General features: G+C 41.0%; 1 protein-coding gene across 1 annotated transcript; it reads right to left on the bottom strand.

Moving 5' to 3' along the window:
• Window positions 1-7,326: 7,326 nt before the first annotated feature.
• On the bottom strand, window positions 7,327-19,478 carry LOC114443526 (voltage-dependent calcium channel gamma-5 subunit). Its single transcript, XM_028417642.1, has 6 exons — window positions 19,344-19,478; window positions 11,667-11,913; window positions 8,497-8,583; window positions 7,982-8,122; window positions 7,714-7,859; window positions 7,327-7,590 (listed from the first exon to the last, which is right to left on the bottom strand). Exons 2-6 carry the CDS (start codon window positions 11,860-11,862, stop codon window positions 7,327-7,329), a joined length of 834 nt encoding a protein of 277 aa, XP_028273443.1. The 5' UTR covers window positions 11,863-11,913; window positions 19,344-19,478.
• Between the last annotated feature and the right edge of the window lie 1,180 nt (window positions 19,479-20,658).

Raw genomic sequence — 20,658 nt, 5'->3', positions numbered from 1 at the left:
TTTATCTTATGCACCAATCACTAAGGCAAACTCCTAGTAATGTGAATCCTCTTCACTTACATGGCAATAAACACGATTCTGATTCTGATTCTGATTCTGATTCTGTACCTCCCCATCTTGATTAATCACAGATTAATCACCTCCTAGTCATTTCATGGAGATACATAGAAGCCCGATAGTTGGCTGAAAATAGGACAGGATGATGATCATTAGGAGAAAGGCAAGAGAAGTGGATTAAGGTGAAGGAGTAATAGGAATATGGGTTCACAGTTTCTTATATTTGAACATGAGGAGATGAAGGCGAGGCTGGGATGAAGCAGAGTGGGCTTTCAGTTTGTATAATGTTTGAGAGATGCTGTGGGTGTTTTCCAAGCCAAGTGTCATCCACATTTGAATTCAGTGGCCCACGTCTCCACCATGCTGGGAGAAAGAGAGCACCTATACTGTCGCCACCATGTCTCTGTGAGGCTCTTTGGAGAATTGACACATGTATACCTCATCAAAGCTTTTCAATCACCACTCACACTGTAATCTATTCATGCATCAGATTTATCTTTGAGCAGACTGCGTCCAAGGTCATGGAGCACATAAAACACTGAAGAGTAAGACAGCAAACTCACTCTTGATGTTAATTGAAAGGAGTCTTAGAAAGCCTGGTGCTGTGTCTGTCACTTTAATAGGGCCTCGGCTATTTGCGGTCGGGGGTCTGTTTTGTTGGAGCGATCTTCTTTTTCCCACTGACACTGAGAGAAAGGCTGCTGTTCCAGCCATGCTGCCCCACTTCATCTTTAGTCTGTGTGTCTGTGATTCTTCCCTGCATATATGCCCTGTGTGGTTTGGCTTCCAAGGATATTGTCCTTGGGCTGTTTCTGCATCCTGACGAGATGTGTCTGACTGCTGTTGTGTCTTTGTGCAATCGACATGCAGGGATTTTTTCAGCCTTGCCTGGCTAAATTAGCTGTGGAAATGAGAGCGCAGGAGGCACTGGTTAATGAATTTAATTCTCATCATCAACATTTTCTGAAGTTCTTTTCAACTGCACTTCTTCCTGTCTCCGCTTTGCAGCTCCTCCATTGTTCCTGTTTAACTAGAGAGGGTGCTGGCACAGCCTGTCATTTGGTTCTGATGTCTCCTCCGCCAGCTTCCCTCTTTCTGTTCTTCGTTGCCAAGAGCGACCTCACTGTGAACCTCTGAACTTGCCTTAGAAACATGACACCTTTAAGTGTTGACAATGTGTTTTAACTACTTTTTGCACTTTGGATCATAGCTACCGTAGCTGGTCTGGCCTACCCAGTGAGAAACATGACTGCCTGCTGCACAGCGTTTGTGTCAAAATGCCAAGGCTATTTAAAAAGTAAATTAGTCCTTATCAAGGAAGTAATTAGTTTATTCCTTTGAAATGATTTATGTCCAAATTCAGACTGATTTTGGTGAAATTGTAGGGTGAAGGCAGAAGCTTTTAGATTTAGTTTCCCTTTGAAAAGGAAATGAGGAAAAAAGCAAGCCCAAGCGAGTCAAGCATGAAAGACCGTCAGATGCAAGAAAAGAGGGAACATTACAACTACAAATGTGCAAAAGGAGTTACATATACCAGCTGAGACATGTGGTGAAAGTTCAGCTCCAATTCAAAGAATATTATTTTAGGCATCTGAGACCAAACATTGAGCAGCACTCAGAGTTTTGATATGAGTTGTTTTTATCTCTTCATCTCTGAAGCCGTCCTCATCAGTGTAATGTTTTCAGATACAGTCTGAAATGGACTACATACAAAACTAATGTCAAGCTTTATTTACATAACACCTTTCAGGCAAATCAGGTGCTGTTCAAGGTGCTTTACGAGTGACTGACCTGCTTTGTTCTGTACTACAGGGTCACACTGGGACTGGAGGAGCTATCAGTGGGTGAGCGGCTGTGTAGACCCTGAACAGGTCGTCAGTCTATCACAGGGCTAATACAGAGAGACAGACAGCTAGTCACTCTCACACTCACAACTATGGCTAATTTAGAGTCCTCATTTAACCTTACTTGTACTGCTTTGGTATGTGAGATGAAGGAAACTCCACACAAAACGGCCCAATTTGAACCAGAAATAACACTAAAAATAGTCAGTATGTAATGATTCTTAATAAAAGGAATAAACAGAGCACATATGAATAAACTGTTAAAATATAAAAACAGGAAAATAAGTTAAACTGCAATAAAATGAATGGCACTGTACTTCTCTGCTATAGGTTGAAAACTCGGCCCTCTGCACCGTGTTCTCCTTCTTCTTTGTGCTTTTGGCTTAGGGTTTAAGATGAGGCAAAGCAAACACACGACTGCTGCCTGCTGCAGCCGCACACACAGTGTTGTGCAGACAGCGCCTGGAGCAGAAGAGAGAGATAAAGAGCATATGAGATTGGGCTAAAAGAAAGCAAACACAGACTCAGCCCTCAGGCTGCCAGAGACTAACTGTGCTATGACAAGATGCAGTTTGCACCAGCAGTTCTTCTCTTTCTCCTCTTTCTTACACTAACATGAAGGACACAGAGGCCCAGTGATTTAAATGAAGAAACAGGTTGTATGCTGGTGGTTTTAGACTCTATTGCTCACAGTTCTGAAGGGTGGCATGTGGGAATCTGAGAACAACACACAGGGAAAGGAAAAGTCACTAAAATGAGTTGGTTGCTACCTCAAAGTCAGGCTACACACAATACATTTTGGAGAAACTTTATTGTCTAAGCATGTGAACCTAGCAGGGGCTTTGCTTTGATTGTGGCATTAAATGAAGAATATCTATCTATCTTGGAAGCAGTTACCTGATTTATATATATAATGCTAACCTTTTAGCACTAAGACATCCAGTCCCTTGGCGGCTTCAGGACCATCTGCTGACTTTTAAAAGCCCTGCATGTTTAGGTCAGTGAGTACTGTGGGTGGTTTAGAGGATTTGTAAAGTGGTGCATCGCACAGGGCTGATCTTCAAAGGCTAATTTAAAAAGTCCCTTGACTCCAATCAGGCTTTGAATCTGGCTGCTCCACATCAGTGATTAAAAGCAAAGGCATTCTCTCTGAGTGTTTCAGGAAGCTGTTTAATCTTCAAATAAGGTTACAGTGTCTGTAATTGATTTGACAATCATTTAAAAAAAACAACAAGCAGATGAATGGAGTTTATGTCATTAAATAGTAAAAGGTTTGATAGTGAAAAGGCATTAGTTTGTGTGCTTATCTCACTATGTACCACCTCTTTCTCCTCATATGTTTCTGGAGCATTGGTCATATAATGCACACGTCTTGACCAGCTTGACTCTGACTGGTGACCTTCATCATGTCAATTTCTGGTCATTTCTCCACTGCTCATTCAAGACACAAAAATGCAAACAACAGAGACAATAAAACAACAACTCCCTCACTTTTCTGTCATTTACATCAAACCTCGTCTGCAGCACCATGAGCTCTGCTGTTTGAAGTTTTTAAAACTTTATTCCTTGACAGTCTCTGCAGGTGTGTGTGTGTGTGTGTGTGTGTGTGTGTGTGTGCTATTAGTTAGGTACTAGTTTCAAAATAAAATAAAAGCTTAGTTCTTCTTTTATGTACACTATTATTTTTTTACTAAATAAAGCAGCTTCGTCATGATATGATGGAAAAAATGTTCTCATTGTTCTTCCAGCAGGAGAAGCAGCTGCTCTGGCTGTTTGTAATTTATATAAACAAACAATTCAATTACTTCTCTGCAATCTCCTGTTAGGTTTTTTTATTTTTTTATCCCAAAGCAGCATTTTCTTCCTGTAAAAAAAAAAACCTCCCAGTTGTCTTTTTATCACGGTCCTAATCTTAAAAGACCTTCATTTGTTTCTGTCATAGATTTAAAGAGCAAGGGCTCCACAGTTGGTCTAAAGCTGCACATATCAGTCGTCAATCAGTAGCTTTCATGTTGTGTAAAACAGACACACACCCAGTCTTCATCCACCTAACGTGAACCTTTCCTTCTTCCTCCTCCCAAGACTTTGATGATTTATATTTGGGGCTTAATATTTTGTACAAAGGCAGATGCATGTCAGCAAAAAATGAAATGGTGGTGCGTTATCACGAAGAGGACACTAGATGGAGGTGTTGTGTTGCAGTAGGTCTCTTTTTCATCCATTTCCTAAAGAGGAGCAGAAAATGTGTTCACTCTGGCAATGAGCCTATTCATTTTCTGATTTAATTATGCATACAGTGGACAGGGAATGCTGATGAGTTCAAATGAGAGCACAGCACAAAACATGTTGTTAATGCCCACCAGCAGAGACATTTGGAACAAATGGTTTCATCACTGGGGGTAATCAATTTGGGGGATGTGTCAGTTCATCAGGTCAATACATAAAACAGATTGTTCATTTTGTGGGCACATCAGCATGTGATGCAGATTAGCGCTTTCCATCCTGCTGATAACCCCCATTACATCTCATTCACACAGATGGGTGAGAGCCAGCGCGCAGCATCAGGACAGGGCTGTTTCGCACTGGCACTGTGTCGAACTTCCTGTAACACAGCTCTGACCCTATCACTGCTTCACTGCACGTGCTCTGACACTTCATATGAGAGGTTACTCACATTTGCCAAACAAAGCAAATTTGACAGTATATTATAAAATTAATTACATTTCTGATCAGTGGTTTATATTCTGTGGTTTAATCTACATCATGTTGATGACATGCATTTCCACTCTGTGCCAATAGGGGGTGACATTTTGCTACAAATCAACCTTAATTCTCTGTAAAGCTCTCCTCATGTGCACCTGCACTTCAACTCTTTGGGTGTTTTTTTGCACAAAATAATTCACTTCTGTTGTTTTTTGTCTGAATTTGTGCATCTGTGTGCTTAATATTTTATCATATTTTTTACGATTTTGAGGTCATACATGTCTTAAACTACTAAGGGACTTCAATAATGGCATTTTTAACACATGTATATAGATTTGTTTAATTTATTCACACAGTCCCCTCAATAAATAATAATAAAAAAATCCAAAATTCACAAAAGGTCCATTCAAAATTGATAAGTATTCATAATTAATTCTTAAAACAAAACCAAGATCACAAAGATAAACTATGGATTGTGCAACAATAATAAAAAGGGGTGAGGCCTATGTTCACTTGCAGGAAGTGAGGTCAAGACTGTCTTCCAGCTGACCACGCCCTAAATTAAATCAACCTGTGGCTCCTACACTATTTGTAGAGGCTCTTTAAAAATATTAATTTAACCAATGAGTGATGACATCATCCTTTAGCACTATGATAAACAGTTAAATAAGAAACATGGGCAGTGTTAATCAAATCCCATTAATTTTATTTCATTAAGCATATACACTGTTCATTGCACATTAAACATCATGAATATGACTGGTTGTAAAAATACACATATATATTGACATTTTATGTCTGACTATGACACCATTGGAATACTTTACATTTATGTAAGCATATCATTATGCAAAAAAAAGCTCACATTCTGGATGTGATGCAGGAGGCAAAGCAGCTGTCAGACATACTGCGGATGAATCTACCCACAACACAACCATAGTCTTTACAAATACTGCCTTCTATAAAAAACAAAAACAAGTCTATATACACACTAATGAGTTGATATTTACAGTGTTTAAAATGAATGAATAAAATGTCCCTTTACAGTGTTTGCAACTGTAACTGATTGAGAGTAAAAGTTGTGTTTATTAGTTGTTGTGCAGGTGATGAAATGTTGCATGCCAATAAAATAATATGTGTAGTTCACACCATGCAACATTACATACTCACAATCATTTTATATCAAACTAATGTAAAGTTATGGCACAAGACAAAAAATGTATTTGTGTAATATGTTTGCTCACACTTGAAATGTAAATATTCAACACTTCCCTGCTCGTCCTGTAATCTTTCTCGGCACAATCAAAGGATTGTTTGTTTGCATGTTAAACATCTAAGAATTTATTACGAGGGGGTAAATTACAAAAATATGTATCTATAATTTGGGTTAATGTGAGGTATTTTACTCTATCTAAAGGAATCTAATTTAAAGTTTTTTTCCTTTTTTACATTCACAATGAAAGTAGCGTCTCATCCGACTCAGTCACATTCTACATCAAATGCCCTCAGCCTTCCTCCGCTCCTCTTTGGCTTTCTCTTCTCACTTATAACTTCACAACAATCAGAGTTTTGGTCAAAATGCATGTTTGTCTTGTGTGGCTTTTCACGATGTGTCCATATAAAGCATTAATTTAGTTTTCTTTGATTTCTTTACAGGAATGTACAGCAATACACTCAAAGTCTATACAGTCATTAACATATTTTGACTCAGACCTTATATGAGTGGACACGCAATATAATAATAATAATTGGGGTCAGTACTGCTGAGACCAAGCAGACAAGCTTTAAATAAAGAATTTACACAGAATATTAATAACCACATAATACACAACGTATGTCAATACAAAAAAAAAATCTCAGCTACTGCTTAAAAACTTTAGAAAAACTCCAGCTCTGCAAATAATGAACATAGGAAAGATGCGTTCTTTACTGAGATCTGCAAATGTAAAAAAAAAAGAAAAAAAGAAGAAATTCTGTAAAAGTTCACATGGGAGGTTAAACACCATCTTACTTCCAACTCTTGTAGCAGTTTGTTTCTTAAATTATTCGTTGCTTGAAATTCTGATCTATTGTGTAATTCATGTCCTCTGCACCTCTGAGCCTGACGACGCTGAATTCTAGCTTCACTCTGAAAACACCACAACAAAAACGGATTTATTTTCTGCACTATACTCTGTAGCTGAGAAGAGTTTTAATCGGAAACAATGGAGCGCTACCTGTGTACCCTGTGCAGAGAATCAAGCTTCAGCACTGAAACCCTTTATGAATCATCTGTTGGCACTTTTAGTTCAGTGATGTTACAATTAAAGATGTTTTTTTTACATGTTTACTTGATGGGATGTTGTATTTGGTTTTAAACCTGCAGACTCTACAACATGACCGTTACAAATAAACGATCCACTTCTATCCTCTATTCTAAACTCCCCTGTCACCAAAGACTAAAAGTACCGCCAAATCGTCAAATTATTTCCTTTCTCATCCTCTAACAGTGCTACCTGAACTCAAGACTGTCTGGAAACAAGGTGAAGTGGCTTTAAGCTTTAACTTAAGTTTCACTCCCTACAAAACCAATAGTGTAAATAAAAATCTTCAGTAGGGAGCGTGAAGAGTCAGAACACCTGAAGCTAAGAGCTGGATAATAACAAATTATTGTATGTTATTATTATTATTGGGCAGATCAAAATGACCTCAACAGTACCAACACAACCACTCATCCTTTGCTTCAGCAGGGCGAGGAGGACATTTGTTCGTACTCTGGACACTTGAGAAGAGCAGGATAGTGGGAGGAGTTCATCTGCAGGGAGGCCTCAGAGGAGATGGAGGAGGGACTGCGGCCACGCCCGGCCCAGGCGTCTGGATGGAGGAACTGGCCGGAGTAATCTGAGCAGTTGCTGAGGCGGGGCCGGTAGAAGCCCTGATGGGGCCTGTACATCTCCTCTGCTGTGTAGCGCTTCATGAACAGGTACACTGACATGACGCCTGCCGTCTGGAAGTGATGGAGATGATAGACAGCATACGTTTAAACACAATCACTTTTAACCACTGTGCAAATGTTAAATGTCTCATTTGTATTCTAGCCAATGAAAGTTGGTGCCAGAGTGAATGTTACCTCTGTGAGCAGGAAGGAGATGGCTGCAAACGCAAACGACCAGCCGTACTTGTAGCTGAAGTAGGCCTCATTAGTTTTGGTCCTGTTCAACATTTCATCATTAATGTTGGAGATGTACAACACCAGACCGACAACCAGAGACAGACCTGTGGGAGGCGGGCACAGACAGATTATGTAAAAAAAAAAGCACAATAACACCAAACAGGTAGCTGCTGTTGTAATTAAATATTGATCTTGTCATCTTTATTGAAAACAACAATTTGTGTACCTGACAGGATGAAGAAGATTCCAGAAACAAAGGCCAGAATGGTGCGATGTGGTCGAATATGGCCGATGTTACTGAGCACAAAGCCAATGAACATGAAGAAGAGGCTGACCAGAGGAAAGGGAGTGGCCGAACGGATCATCTCTGGGATGAAAGAAAGAAAATAACTGATCAGTAAGTCGTCCCCCATTCTGTTCTGATAGTGTAAAGTTTTCTTCATCCTACTGTATATTTTACAGGGTTAGAGGGTCTACAATGGAATGGCCACCCTACTGTGAGATCAAGCTAAGGCCCAGATGTAAAAGGGAGACTGTAGCACTTACAGCCAGACCCCTACTGGGTTTTCAATTCCAGCTAAGTGGACCAGAGAAGGCCTTATTAACCTCAGTGGAACCCTTCACTTGGCTAAACTTTGGATTGCAAACTTGCCCAGTAAAATCATCTTTAGATATCCAACCTCAAATAAACTCTCCTTAGAATGAAAAAACACAAGTGTGTGTTGTTGTTGTTATACTTACTGAGCACACTAACAGTGGACTCAGAGGTCATCTGGACATTAGTAGGCATCACATACTCAATGGTAAAACACCTCCCTTTCTCCTCACCTACAACCAAGGACAGGAGAGACATCATATTTAACAAATGTTCCCACAAATCAGGAATCAATCAGTACATCATCAGTGGGGGTGTTGAACAAGGCGTCGGGCTGCAGGAGAACTCAGATTCAACAGTTTGTTTAATGTTATGCATATTTTCTGCTGTCAGTATTTGTGTGAGGAACACCCAGCATTCGGTTTTAGCACCTTTCCCTTTAGCACTTTAAACACATACAGCACAGAGTCTGGCACTAACTGATGTCACTTCATTAACCCCACACGCACTATGAGGTGTTGGACAAGGTGATATTCTGTGTTTCAGCACAAAAGTTTCACAGATGACACTGAATAGTTAACATTATGTCGGTCAACTTGTGGGTTAGAGCGCTGTATTTCCTTTTTTTTAAAAGAATTTCTTAAATTAGCAGTAGTGTGAGCCTTTTTTCAGGTAGTCCACCAGCAGCATCCCAGTAAACACATTGCACAAACATTGCATCAGCTTTCTTTTGGAGCTGGAGACTCTGGGTGTTTCTACTGTTTGGATTGATTGTTTGAAAATGGTGGACACAGCCCTCAGTTAGGGCTGTGCGATTTGACGATAAATGATCGTGAAGGATTTGAACGTATCGGCGATCTACCAGAACGGAGAGATCGTTTTATCGTCCATAGAGCACGTTCTATTATTTGCAGTTCTATGTTCGCGCAGACGCATGAGTTTTTTTCACTCGGCCAACTCTCAGTGCGCTTAATGTGAACACGACCAACCAATGACAGCCTCCCTGTTAGGAAGCTACGGCTGAAAACGAAAAGAGAACGGAGGAACTGGTCTGTAAAACGAACTCCACCTTTATGTTCAGTACTGCGCGTGTTCTAAGCCTGTGTGTTTGTTTGCGCGCGACGTGTGTCGCAGTGGAAGGGCCGCGTGCTATAATGCTACGAGCGCGTACGCGCCCACCTCTCTGAACATTACCAGCTCGTTATATTCAGGTTCGCTGCTGTTGTGCCGTCAGCAGCTCTTCTACGTGTGTGTGTGTAGGTGTGTGTGTGTGTGTGTGTGTAGTGGGAGGGCCGCGTGTGTACATCAGATGCAGACAGAGGCAACAGCTGATGACGTCACCAAAACAATAACGCAGGCATTTGATGAAGAGGCTCCATGAGGACTCTAGTAAACGGTGGACAGAGCTGACAGCAGCAGCTCCGTTTGTCCTTAGATATATTCCCATTAAAGTTTGATCATTTGTTCTAAATCACATTGAACTTCAGGAGTTACTTAAGTCTCAATACTGTATTTATTGTTTAACCCTAGGAGGCACACTTCAGTCTGTTTAAATGACTGTTGAATAATACTTTACAGAACTACATTAGTCTTCTTTTTAACCTATTTGAATTTTGTTTCGTAAATTATTAAAATTTTCATGTTTATTGAAAACGAATACTGACTGCACGTTATCAGAGTTGTTGTTTGCCTTTAAAATCTACTGATAGTTTTTGAGAGTTGACAGTACGCTACCTGACGTCATTTACACAGAAACATGCAAATTAGTGTCAATGTAAAAACAAATCGTGATAAAATCGAGATCGTGATTTTATCATTAAAGAATCGTGATATAAAATTTTTGCCATATCGCCCACCCCTACCCTCAGTCTAAAAAACAGTTGGTCATACTCCCCCTAGCAGTATTCAAAGACATCAGTAATTTAAGATCCTCCACACTGAATGAAAGGCTAAAAGTGAAAACACCCGATGAGCATCAATACGAGTCAAAACGCTGTTCAAATTGATCACATTAACTGGTAGCTACTGCTCTGATAGCGAGCGGTCATCGTTTCTGGGTCAAACACTGTTCACCACAACAGTTAAGTTGTGGCAATAAGGCCACTCAATTGCCCCTAAACAGACACACTGAACCATTAGTTAATTTATAGCAATGCCCTTCTACACAGCAGGAAAACATCAGTTACCTAATCACAGCATGCTCACCACCACCGACCCATTAACCCTAAAACAGCATAAAGCAGGCCAGTGGCACAAAAGGTTAATTTAAACATTATCCAAACACTCACTCTAACATATTCAATGAAAAAAATATGGAACCGTCTATAAAGACATATTAGTACCACCTGAGGCCCTGCAGAAGATGACACAGCAACACACGAAAATCACATTTCAGGGTGTTCAGATTTGTATTTGTATCATATTTAACAGATACAACCGATAGTTACCCAATCTTTCAGCTTCATTTTGTTTCTACAGGGAGCATTTTAGGATAAGAGAGATACCACTGTCAGTGAAATAGCATCCACACCTTCACATCCAACAAAATCAATACAGCACATTCCAATAATACTGTTGCTTGTACCAGAGGGAGCACAATGGTATATGAGAATAAAATGATACCTGGTTTACTCTGGGACAACACGTGTCTGGAGGCTTGTGTCTCTAAGAAAAAAAATTAAAAACTAACTGTTAGTGTTTCTCTCATCTAATCAACATCATGCCTTTGTGACAGCTGAACTGGGTAAAGTCCTGGAGGTGCTTAACCATGCAATGTGCTTTTCTTCAGGATTGTTTTTTTTTGCAGGTAGGTGCAAAGGGAGGAAGAAAAAAAGACAGTCAAGGAGCAGAAGGAGGTTTCTGCATCAATACAAGGTGCCTCAGAATGTCAGCCATCAGGCAAGTCACGAGGAAAGAAATGCTGGAAAGGCATCCATCAGTTGGAATAAAAACAAATGTCACTTTGAAGGGTGCAGCATAGAAGATCACAAACTGAGGAGAAAAAGGTAAAGCTACACAGAGGTGAAGGCACGCTGCAAAAGAATCATTCTAGGTGCTCAAACATGAAGGAAAGGCTTCAGGTCTTCTGTACTTGCAGCAGTTTACAGAGAAGGTAAGAAGTGAGGAAGGAGAGCACACAGTATTTCCAACAGCTCTTTGTATGAATTATAGATTTCATTGAGATGTTTCCGTGCATTTATTGCTTTGTCAAACAGCATTATGTTACACACATGTCTCACTGAATGTATTTAGCAGTAAGGACAATCAAATTAATAAGTGCAGGTCCTCTGTTTCTGACTTTCTGATCCCAACTCACCAGCCAAGAAGCAAACCCTCCAGAGCCCCGAGTGGAGGGACATGCGTATCTCTGTGCTCTGGTTGAGGGGGAGAATGACTCCCTCCTCCAGGTAGAGCCAGTAGTCCGTGCTCACGGCGATCCCCAGCAGGCCGAGGCCGCAAACAGCGAACACGCTGCTCAGCAACGTCAGCGCCTTCCTGCCACATAGGCTCATACCACAGCCTCAACAGCAGGGGGAGGGGGGCACTGCCGGCAGAAAGGGGAGCTGGGAAAGAAAAGAGAGAGAGAGAGAAGGTATAATGAATATAATAGCAGACATTACAACAGGGGGCATTCTTTCTCTAAGCTGAATCTGTGGAAAGTATTTAAATAACCCTGTTGTGCAGGGCCAAAGGTGCAGTGGGGCATGTTCAGAAAAGAACATTTTCACTCGACTGCTCTCTCCCTTTCGCCTCAAGCCAAAAAACCTGCAATATTCATAGCAGCGAGAAAGTTTTATTATAAAATCGAGTTTCTTTCATTGTCTGGTTCAACCCCTAATATCTGATATAACTCCACTTCCTCTCTGATGCAGTGCTGCAGATGGTACACAGTGTGTGTCAGCATATGAAAGTGTGTGCTCGTCACCACAAAGCGGTGGATCTGTTCGCCGGAAACTGAAGAGCTGGGAGCTTGGGACACATGTTGAAAGGAGCTGATTTTACATAATGAGTTCTCAGTGTGTTGCCACATTGAGCACCCACTGTGACACTGGCAAGATGGAGGGAACATGTGAAAGGATTTTGAACCAGTCATAAGATTGCTGGCATTGGGCATGCAGCTCTGCATGTATCAGGACTGGATGTAAAACCCTCTGTGGAACAAAGCTGCAGGATCTTCACGCAACTGCCAGTTTGCATCAGACCTCTACAGAAAAGACAAAGGATGAAGATTGTGGTTGGGGGAGAGGAGGGGGGGGGGGTATGAACACCCATCCAAATCAGATTCTATAATTTTATGTCACACTCACAGACTGTATACAGAGATGGACAACATAACAAGTGAGGCCAAAACACCTCATAAACGCTGTCTCCTCCATGTAAGTGGATGGGATACAGACCCTACTCAAACATGTTTCCCAGAGACCTGTTAGCTAGTTCTTATTATGCTGATCTGCCCAAGTCATTATTTTTTTAGTATATTTGTATTAAAGAAGTGACATTATGGTCAGCAGCCAAGCAACCAAGTTACACAAAGAGTTAAAGGAGGGGTGTACTCAACATATAAATGGGGTGTTTGGGCAGAACAGTGACTAGCAGCTTCAACTCTCAACCTCTAATGTGCAGACTTTTGTTCCAAGATGGCGTCTTCCCTCAACAGGGCAGTGTCTGTGAGAAAGAAGTGAGTGAATATTTTGGTCTCACTTTTTGTACAATAGGCAAAGTATAGCAGTGCCATACTGTGGTCTCTTTATTTGTCCTAATAACAGTTTCTTAAAGTGTTGCCTGAATATCTTTTCTCTGTCTCTTGAGGCTTAGCCCACCTCGGACCTGTAACCCTTTAGGTCATCGCGTGGTGCGAGAAAGACTGATGGTGATTGGGACCCGCTGGGATGCATGCATAAGCAATCGGAGTTCACTAAAGCACAAAGGAGCAGCATTAATGAGAAGCGACTATTACCTCAGCTATTCTTAGCCACGGTGCAATCAGTGGCCATTCATTTATGCTGTAAAGGCTCTATTTTCAGTCATTTAATATCAAGCAACTAGACTGATGCTTTCCATTCAATAGGCCTTTTTAATGCGCTGCACCTGCCCACAGGGCTGTTTTCTGTCGCACAAAAAGCACATGCTGAAGCGGTGATGGCAATATGGCCTTCTACGATTCCCTACAAATTACTGTATTAAGCAGCACACGTTAAAGTAATGTGGTTACTTATTTTTAGCAACATGTAGTGTCACTGATTATTTAAGAGCTTCTAATTGCCAGTCACACACTATTAACAGCTGGTCTGGGATGTGGTGCAAATTAACAGTAGCTACCAAAAAAGAAGTCTGACTCCATTCCCGATTTGTCACATTTATAAGCATGTAATTCAAATACTCTGGAGGGCTGCAAGGCTAAAATAGAGATGGAAAGTCATTTAGTGTAGGACTGCCCACATATACAACCTACGATGTCTTCATTCCAAAGAGTTTTAATGAGAGAAGTTTCAACATAGAGGTTTGAAAAATGCTCATTTGCCCATTTTCTCTGGGAAAATGACAACATTGGTCAGAGCACTAGCAGATGAGAGAGTGTTGCCTTGTAATGTGTTGTTTTTCTTGGCTAATTTAACCAAATAGTGAAAAAAATAATCATCATAGCTTCTGTTTATTACCAGCCATGCTAGCAAGAAGCCCCACAACACTAAGTGCTTTGGTGCATATTTAGTTTAGAGGTCTCAGGGGCATGGCACATTTGAGAAGTCAAAACGTTTGTGGGAGAAGTTGGAACATCAGGAAGACCAGGTGCCATGCATGTGAATATAGCTGTGTTATGGACAGAGGTTTTGGGTCAGACCTCTAAAAGAAGAGTGGACACACACACACACACACAAACATATTTATCCCTTCATGAATACTAGTAATTCTATCATTGTTATGACGTCTATAGGACTGAAAATCATGGCTGATCTCAGCTGAGAGACAAAAAGGTTTTGTTTTCATCTGAGCAACATTTCTCATTAAATGTTCAAAGCCACTGAGACCAAAGCGCTCTCTGCTTGCTGGCGCTGGGATACAAAACCCTTCTCTCTCCTGCATAAATATCAGTGTTTTCTTCAAACACCTGTGACTAGAGACCACTCTGCCTAAACATTACCATGAATTGTGCATGAGCTTTGCAGTTGTTGTTTAAAAAACGAGTTCACAGGAGACCTACAACGTCTAAAATTGTTAAACATATTTTTAAACTTAACAAATAGTGATTACATTCTCCACTATTAATGTGATAGTAAACAATGCCACCAGGGGGCCTGAGGCCATGTTAGTGTCACGTTAGGCAGCGGTATACAGCACTGCTACAGTAAAGGTCACATCATCGCAAAAAGTAGGGCAATTCCTCTATTGTGTGTTTTCTTAATGTGCACCGAATGTCCTGTCAGCTTGAATTTAAACAGCTCACTGCCAAAAATACCATTTCCAACGTTTGTAAATCTAAAAGGACTTTTCAGCTGTTGAGCAGCATACTGTAAAACAAAGACTGGCAGAAGAAAAGGCCTTTTGATGCCATGTTTCCTGTGTGTGTGTCGTCTGTGTGCACACGTTATTTGGGTAGACATGATGACTAACTGTTCAGGCTTGTGACCTTTGTCTTACATGACAAAAGTCAAACACAGGCTGAGCTTCAAATTAGGTTGTTATGATTAAAAAAAAGCACAGCTGACACCCTCATTTAAATGTGTGTATTCATCTCTGTCGAAGGTTTGTCAGTGTGTCACATGGATCTCCTTTGGCATGCTTATTGACCCAGTTACTGTGGCTGTAAGAGCGTGGCTGTTAGTGCGGTCCCTCTGTTGCCTCTGATGCAGACAGGCAACTGTGTGAGTTAGTTCCTGTTGGTTGATGTTGCCAGGGCTAGTTGGAGGAGCCCGAGGACGAGAGCAGCGGTCCAACGCACGAACAGGGAGATATGTCATCAAGCCACAGACACAGATGGGTGAAGCTGGCAGCCCCCCCGCCATCACAGGGCCGGCTGAGATCTGACTTTACAGTATCAGCCATACTAAGCCAAACACACTAAAAGGGAAAACACTATACACGTCAACAGTAGGCACACATAAAGTCATCATGTGTGCAGTCTCACACAGACGCAGCTGTATAAGCACACAGCTTATCTTACTTGTGAAGTGTGTCTCTTACTTGAGCCTCTATTTACATAGGGAATGTATTACAGGTTATTATTTTGCAAGGAATATATAACTAAAATAAAACTGTACATTTATATTGCACTTTTTGCTACGTACTGAGAGGTACTCAAAGAGTTGTAACTCAAGCAACTTTATGTGTCTGGCCCAGGGACACATTGGCATGCAGCCAGAGTGAAGGATCAGAACTTATGAACTACAAGCCATAAATAATGAATTACTCCTTACACCTTATATCAGAATTACAGCTCCCTGCTGTATAGAACCAGGCCTACACAAGCCCCACATCCTGCAGCTATGTATGAAACCACTGTGAGGATACGAGATCAGTTGATAGATAGATAGATAGATAGATAGATAGATAGATAGATAGATAGATAGATAGATAGATAGATAGATAGATAGATAGATAGATAGATAGATAGATAGATCAACCAGCTTTCATATTAACAGTTAATGTAATAACACATTTTCCCATATGTGCTTGTATATCAGTGCATTTATTATTTTTGAGCGACGGTGGCCTCCAGTAGGGAGCTAACAAGCTAGAATGATTTCTCAGCGGTCTAATTTTGGAGATGCCTCAGCCCTCCCCAGAAGGCATGCCTACCAAAAAAAAGAGAAAATACACACACTACATGCAGTTCAAGCCAAATCCCAGCTGCAGGCCAGACAGCCTCATCTGGCAAACAGCGGAGACAGGTGGTAGCGGTGGTGTGAGTTTGAGCTGTCAAGGCAGAGAATGAAGTGAAAATTTATGTAGTCATAATCTCACCTCCTCTGCACATTAAAAAAAACACAAAAACAGTCAAATGGATTGTTTTATGTTGTCTCCTATTAGCACATAAATAGCTGAACCAGCTGGCCTGATGTAAGAGGTGCTCTCTTCCCTCAAGACTCCAGAGTGGTCTGCATCAAAACACAGCACATCTCTCCTCTGTAATGCCAAATCATGTTAATTGAATGGGGCAGCTCTGGATATAGCCCAAGCCTTTCATGCTGCTCCAAAGGCAGTCCCCTTATGTCTTTTAGCAAATGATTTCTCGCTTTGAGCTGTCATCTCTTTATTCAGCACTGTCACAAGAGTGTGTAGAGATTTCTTGTCAGTCAGTTTATTCTCTAATATCTTTTGATGATCATAAATGATTATTTAGAAGCCATTTACTTGGACAATTATTGTTATTTCATGCAGACATATTCATGACAAAGAAGGCAGGCAGGTCTATTTAATTCAATAAGTGAAAGTCACAGCAGTGGTCTCTACAGAGGAGGCCATTCTATTCACTCTGGCATTAAAAAACAAACAGTGACCCACAGCAATAAGACTCCATAACATCCATTTCCTCATGTTCACTCTGAGGAACAAGTCTCCCATTTATAAGTGCTTGACTTGACTCTGTCGCCAGGCAACGCTATACAGAGAGGCCTCCGAATTAGTTAAGCGTGAATGGACTGTTGAGCGAGTCCCCCGAAAAAAGGCTTCCTATTTGTTTTTGGTTGTTTTTTTTTTTTTTTTTTAACATGTTGGCTCGAGAAAACAGAAGAAAGACACAGACACACACACACACGTATCAGAGAGGAAACATGTGACATGCAGACATCTTCAACACACACAAAATAATAGCAAGGTCATCAAAAATAAATTAATATGTTTTAACATGTCCCTGAAAGATATTATTATTATATCCTATTAGCTAGTCTACAACCATTAGTCCACATCTGAAGATAAATGTTTCATATTTACCTGCAGAGTAACCTCAACAGAACTAAGTGGATGATTTTTAAAAATGTAGCAGATCCCAGCTGTGATCACCAGAGAGCACTGTGTTTACTTTTTGAGGATATTCCCATCTGGATGTTCTTCGGGGGGTAAAACCATCGATGTGCAGCCACGACGCTAACATGATGCTACAGGGAAACACTTATTTACTGCACTTTGTTTTGCTTAGCCTCCCTCATGCATGTACTAAAAATAGTAAAGTGAAGTTATACCTGAGGAAATCAAATCATCCTCCTGTCAATAGACATACTGCACAAAGGGTTGTTGTGTGTAAATAAACATGGTAATCACAAACTCACTCCTTAATATCCTACACTAGGGCTAATATTTTTTTATTAATGGTCACTTATAGCTGTGTTTTCCTGTGTGCTGAAGTGACACAGCGGCATTCCGGAGTTAACAAGACACAAATGTACAAGAGAAAAAGTGGAAGCCGCCATGATTTTAATGACGGGACACATGAAACAGGCTTTAAAGCCCTTTTTGTAGCACAGTCTCTGGACGATACGTAATCTTTGAAACTCGGCCCATTACGCCTGTCCTGCTAAGCTGCATGTAGACTTCCTACCAGAGATGACACACACAGAAACTGACAGACTGACAGCTGGGGAGTTAAATGTGTGGCTCAAGCCAGCAGTTTGTAGCTTTTGAAATACAGCTCTGCATAAAGTTAAAAAGAAGGCCTGAGCCATTTTAATGATGGGATCAGTCGATATAGACGTTTAAAGACAACACCGAGGATTTAGCTTCTATAGTGGACAGTGGCACATTTCTCTTTCTTTGAACATACAATCTGCACATCAACAAGTGATTCTCATTTTAAAAAAGACTAGAAAGCAGCCGGACAGTTTTGTTATGAAATATGAATTTGTGGATGTGGACTGCTCAAAATTAAGTGCCCATACAAATCTGAATACCTGTCATTGCATGATAGACTCCCATTAATACAAAGATGCAGTTTAAGAATGCTTCCTCAACACAATCGTATGTAAACATATCACAAAACCACTCCAATACCTGACATGTTTTTCATGTTTTTTTCATGTTTTTCAAATATAAAAATTATGATCATTGATGACCTGTGCTCTTCCACAGCATCTGTTAGGAATTAAGTACATTATATCATATCCATTGACATGTGTGGTTATTGCCAGTCTGGGTCAGTGTTTAATCAAATCATTATCATTTAGCCGGAGTGTGTCTGCTGGGTATTTCCTCTCTGTGGTGTAACCAGCCAGCTGTTTGTTGCTCCTGCCGTTTAATGTTTGGCTTCAACTCAAATCGCTGTCCGTGGTGCTGAAGCAGTCCCACACACACACACACACACACACACCATGCTGAACAGTTAGTCAATAATGAACTCAGCCTGAGTGTGTTGTTAAACAAGATTGTAGTGGAATCCAGCTCTTCTAAATCCTGTTTATCCGCGTCCTAATTGGCGCAAAGTGCTGCACAGCCGGCTGTGTGCGCTTATTTTCACAGATGTGTGGCTTCCTGTTGAGTCCACAGCTCTGTTTGTCAATTATTATTATTAATATTATTTCTTTTTTGACATCTTTGAAAACAAGAGAACAAGTGTCTTTCTTTAAATGCGTTACATCTGGATTAACCAGCACAATGTGATGCTCTGTGTAAAAGGCTTTGTTAGAGTTTCATGTTACTAAAGAAAGAAAAGACACCACAGAAGTACAAAAAAAATAAAAACAAAGCTTTAAAGCCTGCTTGAAGTAGCGTCTAAAATGATGTTGGATAAAATAAAGTGTGCGCTGCGTTTACCAGATGCCGGGTGCATGCGACACTTTTCCTGCAGCCTGTACATCTGAACAAAGTGTCTGTTTGATATTTTAATCTTCTTCTGAGAGCAATAAACTGCATCATTTTCAGTGTAACCTCAGTCTAACACCGCGACATGAAAGAAGACAACAAAGAAAGCTTCCTGTGGTAACTGCGTGTCTCCTCCACAAGCATCCAGTCATCATTAAAACACACACACACACAATACAAAGTGGTGAAAAAAACAAAGATTTACCTTGGTGAAGCAGACTGGGTGGACTGACCTCCTTCCTTTTCGTCCTCTCTTTTTCTCTCCTCCTCTCCGTCCGGTCGGCGCGCGTTATCTTCGGGTTTGGCGCGCGCTGAGAGCCTGTCTTGTGGCTGATGGGACCCACGGCTGCGTAGCTCGCGCGCCACCACTACTATCCAAAATCCAGTAGCCTACTGACCGCGTGGCGCGAGGCACGTGTCACCCAACTCCGCACTCCACCTCTCTTCAGGTGAGGTGGAGGAAAGGAACGGAGGAGGAGGAGTGGGGGCGTGGGTGGCTGAGGAGGAAGATCAGCTCCAAACACTAATAATATGCATAAACCTATAAACTTATTAAATAACTGAATAATCTGCATTTTATGATAAATAAACACATCTTATCACATCTTTTAATTTTCAAACTTTGTTTTTTTCATATGTAGCAGACCGTGACACTGAAAATTGTCTCTACAGTACAGTATGTAACATCTGGTCCAAACTTGGTGGAAACAGCTGTACTGTACACTCTGTGCACGTGTTTCCACATGAGATCCGGAGCATTCTGTAATCGCAGTAAACACTAACTGGATAGAAGAGACCTGTGGCTCAATGAGGCTCAGATTGAGAAAGAAGAAAGAAAAAGGTGATTCATGTGAGCATCTGCGCTGATTTGTTGGCACTCTGGTGTTCATTCAGTCATTCAGGAGCATGTGGTGAATATCATGACTAAGCAACACAACAGAGGCAGGAGTGAACAAAGAGTCCGTCATCGGCCTGATTCTGACTTGGCCTTTAACATAACTGCTCACTGGCCTCACCGTGAGGCAAAGTCACCCCTTACTCGACCCATTTTGCATCATTTCCTCTTTCATTAGTGGACGATCTTAAACCACAGATCCTCATAAAGAGAGGAGTGGACACTAAAAGTGTGTGGGCATGCTCTTTAAAGCTGGGAAGTCACAGCTTCTTAAAGCAAAAATCCTGTGAATGTAAACAATATTTACTCTAGCTGGAGGTGGCCTTACTGAGATAATAAAAGTTACACATTTTAGAATCTGCCCATGGGAATAATGTGTGCATACAGAGTAATGCTTTAAATTTTGGCTCTGATGAACTGCAGTGATCTTTTGTTCAGGTTCTTTTATAACATATGAGGATGTGTGCAGTGTATGTGTAACAGAGGAAGAAGCCAGTGGACATGCAGATGTTAAACAGCAGCTCACACACCAGCTGTGCCTACAGTCAACAACACTGCAGGGCTGTTACTAATCAGATATACATTGTCTGAAAACACTGCGCAGTGTGTTTGTCCTATGTAGCCC

The sequence above is a fragment of the Parambassis ranga genome, chromosome 1, assembly GCF_900634625.1.
Source record: "Parambassis ranga chromosome 1, fParRan2.1, whole genome shotgun sequence".
Lineage (NCBI taxonomy): Eukaryota > Metazoa > Chordata > Actinopteri > Ambassidae > Parambassis > Parambassis ranga.
The sequence above is the reverse complement of the archived record's forward strand: the minus strand, read 5'-3'. Positions and strand labels throughout refer to the sequence as shown.

What these genes read in the sequence shown, in the direction of transcription:
- LOC114443526 (XM_028417642.1), bottom strand. Translation starts at nt 11,862, where the DNA reads ATGAGCCTATGTGGCAGGAAGGCGCTGACGTTGCTGAGCAGCGTGTTC. An exon ending in GAGGGTTTGCTTCTTGGCTG is followed by an intron (nt 8,584 to 11,666) that starts GTGAGTTGGGAT and finishes CCTTGGTTGTAG; the next exon opens with GTGAGGAGAAAGGGAGGTGT. An exon ending in TCTCCTTCCTGCTCACAGAG is followed by an intron (nt 7,591 to 7,713) that starts GTAACATTCACT and finishes CATCACTTCCAG; the next exon opens with ACGGCAGGCGTCATGTCAGT.